Source organism: Cladophialophora psammophila, assembly GCF_000585535.1.
Source record: "Cladophialophora psammophila CBS 110553 chromosome Unknown aczJe-supercont1.1, whole genome shotgun sequence".
Lineage (NCBI taxonomy): Eukaryota > Fungi > Ascomycota > Eurotiomycetes > Chaetothyriales > Herpotrichiellaceae > Cladophialophora > Cladophialophora psammophila.
In genome coordinates this window covers 758,820-773,796 of record NW_006912922.1, presented here as the reverse complement: position 1 = coordinate 773,796, position 14,977 = coordinate 758,820, and the positions used below count along the sequence as shown (strand labels likewise).

At 52.1% G+C, this 14,977-nt stretch overlaps 5 protein-coding genes across 5 annotated transcripts; 2 read left to right on the top strand and 3 right to left on the bottom strand.

The window, feature by feature from the left end:
- Positions 1-500: 500 nt before the first annotated feature.
- A1O5_00270 (uncharacterized protein) lies at positions 501-1,595 on the bottom strand (the record flags this gene model as incomplete). Its single annotated transcript, XM_007740890.1, has 1 exon — positions 501-1,595. One exon carries the CDS (start codon positions 1,593-1,595, stop codon positions 501-503), a length of 1,095 nt encoding a protein of 364 aa, XP_007739080.1.
- A 594-nt stretch (positions 1,596-2,189) lies between these two features.
- Positions 2,190-3,893, bottom strand: A1O5_00269 (uncharacterized protein; the record flags this gene model as incomplete). Its single annotated transcript, XM_007740889.1, has 1 exon — positions 2,190-3,893. The coding sequence occupies one exon, from the start codon at positions 3,891-3,893 to the stop codon at positions 2,190-2,192; it is 1,704 nt and encodes a 567-aa protein (XP_007739079.1).
- Positions 3,894-4,883: 990 nt separating this feature from the next.
- On the bottom strand, positions 4,884-6,306 carry A1O5_00268 (histone acetyltransferase type B subunit 2; the record flags this gene model as incomplete). The annotated part of the gene is made up of 2 exons (XM_007740888.1): positions 4,884-6,009; positions 6,062-6,306. 2 exons carry the CDS (start codon positions 6,304-6,306, stop codon positions 4,884-4,886), a joined length of 1,371 nt encoding a protein of 456 aa, XP_007739078.1.
- Positions 6,307-6,800: 494 nt separating this feature from the next.
- On the top strand, positions 6,801-11,048 carry A1O5_00267 (alkaline phosphatase D; the record flags this gene model as incomplete). The annotated part of the gene is made up of 1 exon (XM_007740887.1): positions 6,801-11,048. The coding sequence occupies one exon, from the start codon at positions 6,801-6,803 to the stop codon at positions 11,046-11,048; it is 4,248 nt and encodes a 1,415-aa protein (XP_007739077.1).
- A 1,872-nt stretch (positions 11,049-12,920) lies between these two features.
- On the top strand, positions 12,921-14,616 carry A1O5_00266 (uncharacterized protein; the record flags this gene model as incomplete). The annotated part of the gene is made up of 3 exons (XM_007740886.1): positions 12,921-12,965; positions 13,137-13,561; positions 13,617-14,616. 3 exons carry the CDS (start codon positions 12,921-12,923, stop codon positions 14,614-14,616), a joined length of 1,470 nt encoding a protein of 489 aa, XP_007739076.1.
- Between the last annotated feature and the right edge of the window lie 361 nt (positions 14,617-14,977).

Sequence of the window (14,977 nt, the reverse complement as noted above, 5' to 3'; positions counted from 1 at the left end):
TGAGGAATGAGGAATGAGGAATGAGGAATGAGGAATGAGGAATGAGGAATGAGGAATGAGGAATGAGGAATGAGGAATGAGGAATGAGGAATGAGGAGAGAGAAAGAGTGTAATAGTCAGGCAGCAGTCCTGACCATGAAGCATTCGAGAAGCACGAGTGGTAGCATGAAGGAAATTTCTTGTCCTGCGCGTTCTAAGAGAAACATGTCTTCCATACCCGGTACCACCACTGCAGGTTCTCGTTGATCGCAGTGGCATCAGTGGGGTAAGCAATGTGGACGGAGTGGTTACCCTACGAGGCCTAGTGGGCCAGTTCTGGCCAGTTACTACTGTACCTGCAGCCTCACAGCTTGTCTCGATGGTAATCGCCAGCAGTTTGGGACAACGAATACAACTACTAGGTACCGAGTACACATGTACTCCGTACTTCAATCTCTCTATCAAACAAGGCAACTCGGCCTTATTCTCTACCCTTTTACCAGTAGGCTCCATCTCACCTGTCACACCTCATCCGAGACTCGCCATACCAATCTCGCACCACTGACCTTCTTCTCGCGGAGCACTTTCAACGCTTTCTCCGCCCTCTGTAGCATCGTTTCCCCCTCGACAATCACCTGCTCATTGGGCTCGATCATGCCTTGGGCAAGACACTCGGGCATGATGTCGCTTTGCAAATGTTCCGCGAGGAATTGGTTGTCCAAGTAAAAGTGCGTTCGGACACCTACCACATGGACACCTTCTGGCCACTGGGTCGCTTTCTCGACGTCCATTTCATAAATGGGTTTTACTCCTTCCGCGGCGTCTTTGACGATGATTGGAAGGAGGATGGCGACTTTTGTGCTGGATTGAGGCCTGACAATTCGGGATATCGGCACCACGCTGCCATTGAGGCTACCTATACAGTCGAGGACAAAATGAATTCCCCCGTTCGGGTCGGTGAAGTCAACAATCGCCTTTTCAACGCCCGGGTCTCGGTAGTCGAAACACTTTGTCGCGCCGTAGCCATACAATTTTTCATGATGTGTCTTGCTGGCAGTGGCGATGATGTTGGTATACCCATACCACTTCAAGATTTGCAATGCGTACTGCCCAACGCTAGAACTTCCGCCCCAAATCAATATCCATCCACCCCTCTCCCCTGGTATATACCTTTCTGGCTTCGGCCAGGGTAACTCGAAGCCAAAATCTTTTGTAAAAGTGTGCCATGCCGTGACGAAATTGTTTGGCACCGTAACCGCCTGTTGCATAGTGACATGGTGAGGGATCTTGCCGAAAAGGAACTCGGGCGCAACTACATATTCTTGGTGTGCTTTTTCGGCCGGGCCACGCCACGCGAAGCCAAAGACTTTGTCGCCAACTTTATATTTGCTGACGTCTGGTCCGATCTCCACAACAGTGCCGGCGATGCCGTCGCCTAGGATCTGTGGATGTGTAACGAGTAGGCCGCCATCGGCTTGGTGTAAGTCGAGCGGCGTCGAAGCGGTCCATTCACACCGAACGCGGATCTGGTTTGCCGTTGGTGCCGGAGTGGGAATTTGATGCACCTCTAAAGGGAGGCCTGGACCAACGGTCACAACAGCAGGATGCGTGCTCATGATAGATGTCGGTACACTAATTGATGTTGTCTTTCAGATCGTTGCCAGATATGTAATGGCGTTGTAATAGATGTGGGCGTCGAGTGTTCTGGGGAACGGAAAGCATCGACGCTCGCTGCGCCATGGCTTTATATATCCAAAATGCCATATCTCCAAGGACCCGACATACTCACCAATGCTTTCTCTGCTCATAGGGCATCCATATGTCATGTCGATCACGCTCCAATCATACCACTGATCGTACCCTTTGCATCATCCCCATTACTAAGGGGCGGAGCAATACGGTAGATCATAGAACCCAAAATTTCGTCCGTTTGTGGCTCAGTAGACTGAGCCTCAACCACGAACCCGGAGATGGTTTGTCGTCTGTCTTGCCGTAAATCTTCTGTGGCGCCAAGCGAGAGGGCTTTTCTGTTGGAACATTCTAGGAATGGGCTCAGGCAAGATCAATCGCTGCAAAAGGCTCCAAGAGCCATGTCATACCCGTTTTAGGCCGAACCTGTTCGACTGGATCGGGATCGCCCCGAAGTGCAGTACCGAGTATTCGATTGACTTCTAGAATTGAACGAAAACCATGACCGCATAGACTGCACGCTAATCATAAAGGCTTCCTTCGGGCTCAAAGCGCGGGATGTCCGAGGCCATCCTCATATGGGTGTCACCGATTCGGATGAGTTTTCGCAATACCCAATCCCGCTCTTGTCCCGGCTCAAAGACCAACAAGCAAAGCCTAAGGGCAAAGATGATGAAAAATGGTCCCAGGAAGGATGAGGTCAGCATGAATGGCGTAGTCCGACATATCTCTCTTGCGATTTCCCGATTCTCCATGAGATATAGTTCATGTTTCTCGGGGGCGAAGTCCTTCTCAATGTCCCTCAAAATGAGGTTAAGGATGACCATAATTGTCCAATAGCCCACGTGGGTCGACGCGACAAAGACGTTGACGAAAACGTATTGTTTGGGAAAGACGAGATCCATGGTGTCCATGGTTGAGGTCTCGAGCCCTTGTTTTTTCAGTACAGCTCGGAATCTCAGATTGATAGACTTGAGGTTGGCTCTATGCAATCGTGTCCGCGCGAGAAGGGCTTCCACATGAGCGGCGTATTGGTCAGGTGGCAAGTTTCGCCGAGCCTTGCCCAAATTCCTGGTATCTTGTAAAGTCGTTGGGATGAAGACATGCTCCAAATAGAACTCTTCGGCCAGGTCGAAAATTTCCATCCGTTCGTCGGGAATGCCAGATGCTCGCAGATCTTCGTGAATCTTTTTCGACATTTCTATCCATTGGGGTTCGGCTAGGAAGCAGGCTTCATCTTTCATGAAGGCATCGATGACGATGGTATGGCGGTAAGCAAGATAGACGTCTCGATCCAATCCAGATAGATGGCGAGCAGGTCCACGAATGCGCATCAGTGTCCCTGCACCACCGGCATGTCGCACCCAGGATTGATTCGAGTCGGAGGCAAACATCTCATAAAATGACAACAGAATCGTGGCGGAGAGCGTCTCGGTCGACATGCCCTTCACGTCATCGGTCAGCGACTGATTGAGAAGGCGCAGCGCTTTGCCATAGTATTGTCGTGACTCTTGCACTAACATTTCCGACTGCTGCATTCGACCTAGATGGACCAAAGAGACTGCTCGAATCGAGGTGTCGAGGAGATTGGAACCGAACAGAGCAGGCAGTTGCGACAGCCAATTCTGGTGACTCCGCATCTGACGAGGAAGCAGCAGTGGGCCATGACCGCCTAATGAGGAGGAAAATGTGCCGAGAAGTTGTTCTTGAACCAGCTGGGGGGAGTAGACGGTGTCATTGAGTGTCATTTCAAAAGGGATGTCCAGGTTGATCGAGTCGTGATTGAGAAGCCCACCCCATCCAGATGTTGGCATTGACGAACCCAAGAGGTCGGCATCGGGATATATCTGGTTCTCGAGCATGCCCCAAAAAGGATTTCGAGCCGGTAGCATTTGGTCGGCTCTATAACGACGCACGTCAAGGTCGGGAGTGTTGAACCGCGTGACTAGCTCTATGGATTCTTCAGGTGACGACTCTGTTGATTGACTGTTAAGGCTTGCAGAGGGCGACGCGCTCTCGGATCCGGTCCTCGCTTCGGAAGCACCACTTTGGCCAAATCGCTTTCGGAGTTTGGAGCCTTCATCGTATATTCTCAGATCCGAATCGTATCCTGGGCAAGGACGATTGCCTCTGGCGCAATTATTGCAGGTCGGGCGTGTCAAGTCACATCTGACTCTCCGTTTGACGCATATGCGACAACCTTTACTCCTGGGGATGCCAACCATGGTTGATGTAATTCAGCGGGCATGGAGAGATCCAGACAGATGACAAGAGAGGGCAGGATCTCCCTAGTGGCAGCAAAAGAGATATCTAAATAAGCATTCAAATTTCAGATAAGGGTCTGCCAATGCCAGCAACATCCTCCACCCCCGTCGAAGACGATGGGATGTAGGGAGGAGGAGAAATGAAAATGGTTGATGCCTGGGGTTTGATGGTCGTCCCAGAGGTCGTTACATTGAGGGTGAGCGATTCGCGAAAGCGATGGTACTGCCACGGGACACGGCTCCACGGCAAAGGGGTGTCAGGGGGGAACGTTCAGCTATGACGTTAGGCCTGGCACCGAGTGTGGCAGGGTTCTCGGGAGTTTGAAAGGGGGCCTAGGGACCAAGGGAACCAGTAAGAAGGGGTGTCGGACAGGTGTCACAGGTGCCCACTGTGGCTTAGCCTTAACTAGAGCAGCCTGCAAGTCACAAGTATACCAAGTACTGGGTACATCTACCAAGTAGCCCTCCAGCGAGCCAGGTACTCGGTACCCAGTACCCAGTACTCAAGAGGAATACGCCCTACACGGACAATGCCGCCTGCGCAGCCACAAATTGAAGTCTGCTAGCCCCATCTCAGCGGGCTATCAGGCGAGCGGTGACTACACATGTTCGTGGGCCATCATCCCTCCGTATACGTTCCAGATGCGTATACGATGCAGCGAGAAATCGACTGAGCATTTCATTTTCCGTTCTTTTGCTATTCGAATCACTTCTCGTGGTGCTGAGTCCCTCGGGGGTGACCCAGCAAAGGCCACTCACGCCCCGATCATTCCAATAATGCAAGGCCACATACTGCGTTGGCGTCAACCCGACTTCAAGGCAATGATGGTATTATGGCACACCGGAACTCCTCCAGGTTTGCTCCAAACCACCCGTTTTATCCATATCGACTTTCGCCCCCGCCTAGCGAGCAAAAGTTCAGATGTCCTCATCACCTTGTACTTGATTCGCTCAGCCTTCCAGCTCATTCATTGGTACATCTTCATCGTCAGGACCAACAATGGCCTCTGCAACTTTCCACACCTGGATCAGGTTGTCATCCGCAGCGCTACAGACTGTCCAGGGGATGTTCTTGTTCCACGAAAAATCGCTGATCCGGTTGGTATGTCCTCCGTGCATGAAAAGAAGCTCCGGGGGCCCGTCTTCGCTGTCTTCGGGCGTCTGCTCTTCTCCGACCTTGGCCAAATCCCAAAATATGATTCTTCGATCGTAACTGCTTGATCCGAGCACTGATTCTTCAAACGGATGCCACTCTAATGTCGTCACACTGTCATTGTGCCCTTCGAGAACATGCAACTTGTCATTGAGATTCCGCAGGTCCCAGATGGCGATGGTCTTGTCGGCACTTCCAGTTGCCACCACGGTCTCCACTGAAAGATTGAACGCAATGGCATTAATCGCATCCCTATGCTGATTCTCGCCCGTAGCGGCAGCTCGCGTAGTGTCAGCCTCTCTCAGATCCAGAAGTTGCATGGTTAGATCGTCTGATACAGTCCCCACCAGATGTGGAAGAATCGGGTGGAACTGGACGTCGTTCACGATCCCGGAATGGTGGGTGTATCTGCGAGACTCGTTGAGCAGTGAATTTGTCTTCGATGCCTGCGTGATGTCCCACAGCCGGACTGTGTAGTCTTCGCTAGCCGTTGCCAACCGACCCAACTGATGAGGATCCCAACTGAGGCCATAGCCCTCCTTGGTGTGCCCACTAAGCTCTATCGTGGGGGGAACTTTTGATAATGACGCGCTGGAATATTTCGACCGGTCCCAAATCATGACCCGTCCACTGGTGCACATGGTCGCGATGATATTCGGATTCTGTGGTTGGTATCGGGCCTTATTGACCTCGCCGGGATGGTAAATTTTCTGGTTGATATGGAATTTGACTTCAACTTGGTTTTGCCTCGATGGACCTCCACCATAGCCACCGATTTCTCCAGTCTCTTCATTGTAGTCTTTCACGTCTGCTTTCTTAGGATTGGGTAATTGGACACTGGCAACTTCTAGGAAGTTCGGTTGACCTTCAGCCGTATGTGTGCCGATCAACAGACGGTGTTTCGAGTAGTTGGTGTCAGGTACCCTGGGCACCTTAGCTAACTGACGATAGTGGACAAGGGTAGCGGCTTACTTACGCCGCGACGTCTGGAAACCATTGCGTTGTAAGAGTAGGCCAGTCCAAGGCCGTACTGAGGATCATGTCATATAGAAAAGGAGCGTTCTTCTTCCACGTCTTGTATTCTTCATTGATGATTTTCTGCTCAGTCTCTGCGTCTTCCTTGTTCAACTCTTGGTCGCTCACTGTAGTTTCGGGGTTGGTTAGCACTTGAACATGTGCCCGCAACAAGAGCGCCTTACTATTATCGTCGTCATCTGCCATTTTGGCTGTTCCGGAAGAAGGCACGAGCGACTCGGATACGGGGAGAGAGATGATCCAAACGTAAGGAGACCGAGCAGGCGGGTGCGACGGATACAAGTCAATGAATGCGCTTCAGTGCTGTTGAAAGCTATGGATTTAAAAGACGCGCCCATTCCAGGCCCTCAGGACCGCACTTTGACTAGACGCGTTAAGTGACCGCTCACTAGTCCAAAAGAGGGCTAACACGCCAAGACATCAAAAAACGCCGGACCGATCTTGTTGCCGCCAGGTCTTCGACATCCAAGCCCGCCTCGACTCATCATCAATTCCGCATAAACATCATTCATCCTCAAATACCGAGTACAGTTCATCTCTGCGGGACATCTGTCGCCTTTCCTGCACATCTACGACGAGCGCTTCCTGCATGTAATATCAAAGAAGTGGCCGCTTGACATACTCGCTCTCTTTTTCGCCGACATCGACAAACCTTGTTTGGTTCTGCGCCCACCGCCACCATGGGTGTTCCCAAATTCTTCCGATGGCTCAGCGAGCGATATCCTGCAATATCGCAGCTGATCGCCGAGAATCGCATTCCCGAGTTCGACTGTCTTTATCTTGACATGAACGGTATCATTCACAACTGCACACACAAGGACTCCGACTCTCCCTCTTTCCGGATGACCGAGGACAAGATGTTCATTGCCATTTTCAACTACATAGAGCACCTTTTCGGCAAGATTAAACCTAAAAAGCTGTTTTTCATGGCGGTCGATGGAGTGGCACCCCGCGCCAAGATGAACCAGCAGCGCTCACGCCGCTTTCGCACCGCCCTGGACGCGGAGAGGGCTCGTGAGAAAGCCATCAAAGAAGGGGTGGAATTGCCCAAGGAAGATCCGTTTGACAGCAATTGTATTACCCCGGGTACGGAATTCATGGCAAGGCTTACCAAGCAGCTCAAATATTTCATCAGCAAGAAGGTCTCCGAAGACGTCGATTGGCAAGGCGTTGAGGTCGTGCTCTCTGGTCACGAAGTCCCGGGCGAAGGAGAACACAAGATTATGGAATACATTCGACAAGCCAAAGCGCAGCCTGGTTACGACCCCAATGTGCGCCACTGTCTGTACGGATTGGATGCCGATTTGATCATGTTGGGTCTGCTCAGCCACGACCCTCATTTCTGCTTGCTTCGAGAGGAGGTTACCTTTGGGAGACAGTCACAGAAGAAATCCAAAGAATTGGAGCACCAGAACTTCTACCTCATGCATCTGTGCATCGTAAGAGAATACTTGGAGCTGGAATTCCAAGATTTGAAGCAAAAGGGCGCCCTTGAGTTTGATTATGATATGGAACGAATCATTGACGACTTCATCTTAATGGCTTTCTTTGTTGGAAACGATTTCTTACCTAACCTCCCCAATCTGCATATCAACGAAGGCGCGTTGGCGCTCATGTTCCAAAAATACAAGCAAATTCTCCCACGTTTAGGGGGATACATCAACGAGCATGGTGTGATCAATCTCCAACGACTGGAGGTCCTTCTGAACGAGCTGGCCGAGGTGGAGGATCGTTTCTTTCAGGCGGAATATGCTGGAGCCAAATGGATCGACGCGAAGCGAAATGGCCAAAGCGCAGACGAGCCACTGACGACTTCCCGCGGCCCTGTCAGAGTCTCTCCTGAACAAAAGCAGCTCTTCAAAGAGGTGAAGAAGTATTTTGTGTCACCTGTCAACAAAGACCCCCTGACAAGGCAGCCACTATGCCTGCCTTCTACTCTTCCAGCACGCGACCGCAAATTTGTGCAACAACTTGCGACTGACTTGAACCTGCAGTGGTCTACAAAGGAAGATGAGGATGGCAACCGCTTCCTCCAGTTAGAATTCCCCGTCAAGGGAGAGCAGGCGGAATCGGATGAGGATGATGAAGAGTCCGAATTGGCTGTAATGCGGGTCTTAAAACGATACGAGAATGCAAAGGTTGAAGAGAGCACAGATGAACAAGCTCAACAGGACATGCAGAAGAAGTACGACCAAAAGTTCCGCGAATGGAAAGATCAATACTACAAGGAAAAGTTTGGCTGGGGCCTGGAGAACGAGGAGGGTCTGAGAAAATTGTCGGAAAATTACGTGCAGGGTCTACAATGGGTCCTCTTTTATTACTATCGTGGCGTTGCTTCGTGGCCTTGGTTTTATCAGTATCATTACGCCCCAATGATTTCGGACGTCAAGAGAGGCCTTGGTGCGGACATGAACTTCCAACTCGGTCAACCGTTTCGGCCATTTCAGCAGTTGATGGGTGTCCTCCCGGATCGAAGCAAGAAGATTGTCCCAACAGTTTACCATGACCTGATGACATCGAAAGAATCACCCATTATCGACTTCTATCCACGAGATTTCGCGCTTGACATGAATGGCAAGAAACAGGAATGGGAAGCTGTCGTTAAGATTCCGTTCATTGACGAACGGCGACTGCTTGATGCTATGGCTCCTAAGAATGCTTTGCTTACCGAAGATGAACGCCTTCGCAACGATTTTGGGGTCAGCTTGAAATTCACCTATTCTACAGAGGTCGACTACACATATCCGTCTTCGCTTGTCGGTATCTTTCCAGACTTACCGCATTGTCATTGCATTCAAAATGAATTTGAGCTTCCGACCATGGACGGCTTGGAGCCGTATGTGGGTCTGGTGGACGGCGTCAAACTTGGAGTTGCAGCTTTGGCTGGCTTCCCGAGCTTGAAGACCTTGCCTTTTACCGGCTCGTTGGGATTCCATGGTGTAAACGTCTTCCAGCAAGACAGTCGAAATGAAAGCATGATTATCACCTTGTCGGACACCGAAACGCGAACCAAAGTGGAGTACGCCAAAGTGCTTCTGAACGAGAGAGTGTATGTCGGATATCCGTTCTTGCAGGAAGCGAAGATAGTCAAGGTTTCAGACGAACTTTTCGACTACATCTTAGCGGACAACGGGGAAAATGTGCCTCACAATATCAAGGCGATTGAGCATTCTGGAAATGAAATCGACCAGTTCCGCAAGAAGGCAGATCGGATTGAGAAATTTTACAGCAAGAGGCTCGGAATGTTGATCGGCGAGGTTGAGTCTCTGGTTCATGTTGAGATGCTGAAGGGTCTCAAGAAACTCGACGATGGATCGACAGTCAAGGAATTTGCCGAACTTCCAGGCTTGGAAACCATCCACGCAACACAACTCATAGTTGAGAATGTGGTCAGTGAAGACGTCCGTTTCATTGAGCAAGCAGCTCTACCTATTGAAGAGGAGTTTCCAGACGGTACCAACGCCTTCTTCCTGGGCGATTACGCATATGGACGCCCTGTCAGTGTAATTGGCCATGAGAATGGAAAGGCGAAATGCTTAATAGCACTCTCGAAAGCACGCCAGGTGGAATTTGGGCGCGAAATCGCCCGTCAAGCAGAGAGACTGTCACCATATACGCCTTCGTACCAGGTTGCCCAGAGCCTTAACCTGAACCCTTTGGCATTGGCAAAGATCACCTCATCCTTTTCCATCATAGTGGACGATACCAGGGTGAACCTAGGTCTCAATCTCAAGTTTGAAGCGAAAAAGCTCAAAGTCCTGGGCTATTCGCGCAAAGGGCCGAGCGGATGGGAATTCAGCCGCGCAGCTATCGAACTGATCCAGCAATACATGATCAAATTTCCGCAGTTCATTGCCGGCATTCACAATAATCCGCAAGGTGACATGCTACCCGCGACAGCATACTTTCCTGGCGATGAAAAACAGGCCAAGACAAAAGTCAAAGAGATCCAGGCATGGTTGAAGGAGATCGAATCAAAGAGCTTTGAAAGAGTACCCCTCGAAGCCGAGCAGCTGGACTCGGAGATTGTTAAACGCATCGAGCAAGCTGCCGACGAAGCGCTTCGCTCTGAGCCACCCCCGCACAACAAGACCATCGGGGGCGTCCCTCGTAATGGCCTTTTGAAGCCCTCGGATGCGCAATGGCGTCTAGGAAATCAAAAGTTCGGTCTGGGGGATAGGGCGATTTATGTGGCCGACTCGGGCAAAGTCCCGATTGCCTCCAAAGGCACTGTTGTTGGTCTGACCCAAACCACAAGGGAAACCTGGCTGGATGTTGTCTTCGATGTCTCCTTTATGAGTGGGACGTCGTTGGGAGATCGCTGCTCACCATTCCGAGGATCGACCGTGCCGACATGGTCTGTTTTGAATCTCAGCAATCGACAAGTACTTGCTTCGTCGAAAGCAAGCGCAAACCGACAAACCAATGGCACGGCGCATTCTCCTCTGACAGTTCCGGGTTATGGCCAACCCGGCATCGGCGGCTCCGGTCAATTACGCCCAGCCGCAACGCCACCAGCGTTGAGAGGAACATGGCGTGGAGCTGTATCTGGACATCAATCCAGTAGGCGTGGACAGTCGAACGGGACGTTGGGTCGTGACCAAATGACTGGGACCTCAATGCCAATCCGGAACATGTCGGGCTCTCCTGCCAACGGTAATCGTGGCAATGCGACAAATGGTCAGTATGGTAGAGGCAGTCGCGCATCGATGGGCCAGATAAGTGCTCGAGGAGGATACACCATCGTTGATCGAGGTGATGCTCAAGCTGGCGTGGTCCAGAACAATCCTAATTTCCGGCCCAAATCGCAGAACAATGTTCCTCCACCTCCCAGCTTGAATCATCCTTCAACCCCACGAGGTCGTGGTCGAGGACGAGGAGGTACGTCCCGAGGCGGACGAGGTGCCACACCACGGGGAGGATCCTGAGTTGATAACGCGTACCGGCCCGCAAACCTGTATGATTAGCGAAGGTCTCTCGGTCTTGGGCAGATGTGTGTTTTCTTCCCAAGAGCATGTGGTGACCCGACATGGTCTGCGAGAGATATTAGTGAGTAAAGGGTTTCGGTCACACGGAGGATGCCGTTGTTATCGCTCCAGTTGAATGCGGTGGACCGGATGGAGTCCTGGACGCTTGGGTGTTTCGAGCAAGGCTAGCAATCCTTGCAAGCTCGTTATGCAATGCAGGGCCCCGCAGTTCGAGCATCCGGCACTCCTGCAGTCAATCAAACAACTGCCACATGCTCGATTGGAAATGCGTCCAGAATACGAGGTCGCGGAAACGATCGCCATGAGAAGCGCGGCACGCCCGAAGAAACGCCATAGATGCGAGTTTTCTGGACGATGACACCGACATCGATTTCATCCAATTTTCCTCGATCACAAATTCTCCCGGCTCTGCGTTACCTCTTTGTCCATCTGTCTGCCAGCCTCTCGTTTCCCCCATGGATGATTGCTAGAGTCCGGCGCTTGCGCAATAGAAGATGCACGTCATCCGAAGCCCCATTCGCCTTACTAACTCGGGAGCACAGGTTCCCTTTTGCAGCCTCCACGCACTGGAAGGGCCCTGGAAAGGCCCCGCCATCTGCCCAAATGCGTGTTACACTTCCCTCGCCAAAGGTTCACCCTCACCCGGGCTTTTCGACTCGGGCTGCATATCCCCCGTTCCCAAGACATTGCGCATCCCCTCTCTTCCGGGCTCCTGTTCAGCTGATTCGACACAGCCTTTGGCGTTCCTGACTGCTTCTCCACGCCAGGCTCTGGAACCACGTCAGATCTGCTCGTCAAACCCCTCAACCCGTGCCTTGCAACCCCCACGCTATCGAGCATCACCGTCAGACACGTTGTTCTACCTGCCAGGTCATGTTTCGAACGGCAAGTCGATGCCACCATCCCCACAATCTCAATCTTCGTGGGAATGCTGCTCTGGTCCAGCCAAACCCTTGATTGAACGGCTTTTACTGCCTTCTTGATCGAGATAAAACACATGACCAAGATTCAACATCGATAAACCCGGTTGAACCTATTCGATTCACGTTGTGACCGACTGCAATTGGACTTCACTCTTCCTGCTTCATTGGGGCGCGGAGAAGCGATCCCACCGCACGAACCACGCTGTGTGACATTACTATCAGCTCGAAAGGACTCACAGAAAGCCATGATACAGATCCCCAAACCGATTGACATTGAACACACCCGCCTTTTCTCCCACATTTGTTATCTGCTGAGACATAGGCCAGCACTGGCTCCGCAACAAGCACTTACCAATCAGGTTGATGCAGTGGTTCGGGCCAGGATCACGCTTCCTCGTAGTGACAGGCGCTTCTATTTCTCTCATCATCTGACTCTGTGGATATCTCTTTTTCCCTTTCCTGTCGTTCTTTCCATCGGGCCTTTTCGTCCAACCCTCAAACATTCTTTTCGCAGACGAGCCAGAATGGAGGAGATATTACGTCCTACTTTCTATCAACCCTCATCGGTTGTCAAGTGAAGCCCCATCCTCTCGACCGGCTCTAGCCAAGACGACCCCGGACCAGCACACGAGTTGACTCTCGTTTTTGTCCTTACCCAAGCCCAAGAAGGGATATTGAATCCTGAGAAAGCCTCCGGAAGAAGGCTCCGCCACTTAGCTAGAGGTTCCACTGGCCCAGACAGGAGGACGACACACTCCAGTCAACCAGCCTGAGCCAGCGTCAGGCTGTTGACGCTCGAGCCTGGATACCACGACCTGTAGCATCATTCTCCCTTTCCTTTTTAAATGAAAAGTCACGCGCTGCTGGAGTCAAGACAGCGGCAGACAACATGACGGACTCGATAAACCTCATCTCAGCTCAGATATCATTCCTAGTGAGTAGTCTTCCCCGGCTTTTGTTGTTCTAATTCTATTAGATATATGTTTATATATAGATCCAGCCAGTCACGTCAGGATTTTCTTCCCCCTTCCTTCCTTAGTTTGATACATACTTGAAGCATCATCATCATGTTCTGACGTTTTCCACCCCCTAACCTCCTCCACAGGAAGCACATCTCGCTCTGATCCACATCCCCATTGAACTATACTCGTTGTCCCTTCAGCCGATTCTGCGTCTCCTGTTCGGGGAAGATCACGACGAGGATGCCGCCAAGATCTCTTGGACAAACCGCCACGACTTCCTCAATGTCTCCATCACCACCATCGAATGCTCTATCATATGTTCGAGATACCTGGCGGACCGGTTCGTCCGCCCGGTTGCCGAGGGCTTGAACAGACTCTACGCCAGCAACAACAACAACAACAACAACAACAACAGCAGCAGCAGCAGCAACAAAAGGGGAGGAGGGAAGACAAAAGGGGAAATCCAGATCGGGACCGAAGACTATATAGTCATTCAAGTCGATGGACAGGGCCTCGATGCTGGCCAGAGAGTTTTGGAATTGACATCGCCATTAGCTATGGCTGGCATGTAAGGCTCCCTGTCGATCCCGTGTTGAACCAAGATCTGACTCCATGATCTCCAGAAGCATCTTCTTCATTACGACATATTTTTCGGACTACATTCTTGTTCCATTCCGGTCGCGAGGGACCGTCACCAGGGCTCTTCAGCAGCGCGGTTTCGTCTTCTCCAAGACGGCCGACGCATTCGTGTCGCAGCTTTCACCATCGTCTCCCACTCTGCCCCAAGGCAGTAGTAGTGGGCGGCCATCCGCGACATCTTCACCCTTCTACGACAACTCTGCGCCGACTACCCCGCCGGCCAAGGACATCCCTGAGCTCCAGCTCCGGACATTCAAGAAGCTCAGGCTGAACAACATCAACCCTCTCGTTGACGGTAGTATCCGTCTGGCAAATTGCGCGGGCAGCCGCGAGTATGACAAGGCCAGTGAAGAGCGACTCAAGAACGACCTCCTTCAGGTCCTGCTCGCCACGGCAGCGCCGACGAGCAGTCCCTCCTCGAGACCGCAGGCCACGACATTACCAGGTGGGCTCGGCATGGGCACACCAACGCCAAAAGGGCCACCACTGCCACCACCGGCGACAGTGACGTCCGAGTTGGACTTTGGGGCGAAATTCCTCTCTCTGACCATCACCTCCGGGGAACCCATCTCGGTGCTCCTGGAGCACCGCCTGCTCGACCGCCTAGGCGGGTCCCTGCTGGGCGCCAAATCCGACGACGACGCCCTCATCCCCATCACGCTGGACCTGCGCGAGCTGCCGCTCGACGCCACGGGGATCGTGTGCGGCGTGGCCGGCCGCCTGGCACAAGGCAGCACCGATCTTGTCCCCATGGAATCTGAATCTGATGAGGTCTTCGGTTTGGGCCATGGCCCGACGAAAGTGCCCAGTACGACGACGACGGTTGAGGCGCGCGAGAACATCGCCGAACCCGAACCCGTCGAGATCTCCTTCCTGAGCACCGCGCGCACGGGCACCGTTATTGTCCGCGCCGCGCAGCTCGAGAAGGCGCTTGAGGCGCTCGAGTACGGGATGAAGAGGGTCGGGGATGCGGGCGGATCTTGAGAGCAAGTGCGAGAGTGAGTGCGGCTGTGGGTGGTAGCAGGATAACTTGTTGCCATTACCGCCGGGTGAGCTGGACCATAATCAGGGCTCGCAGCGGAAATTCGGACAAAAGATAACGGTAAGAGCCAGCATGGAGGCAAGAAGGAAAAGAGAGTGACAAGGGGGAGGGAAAAAAAAAACCACGGGTTTGCATTCTTGCATCGATCGCCACGGCGACGGCGTTGTCTGCATTATCAACACTCCGCATACAAGGAGAGACTTTCAGGAACCAGGAGGGAGAAAGGAAAGGAACTCAACGACCATGGAGCGGGAAATCCAGACATGAGGATGGATGGATTGCTCGTATCACTGGGTGAGTAAG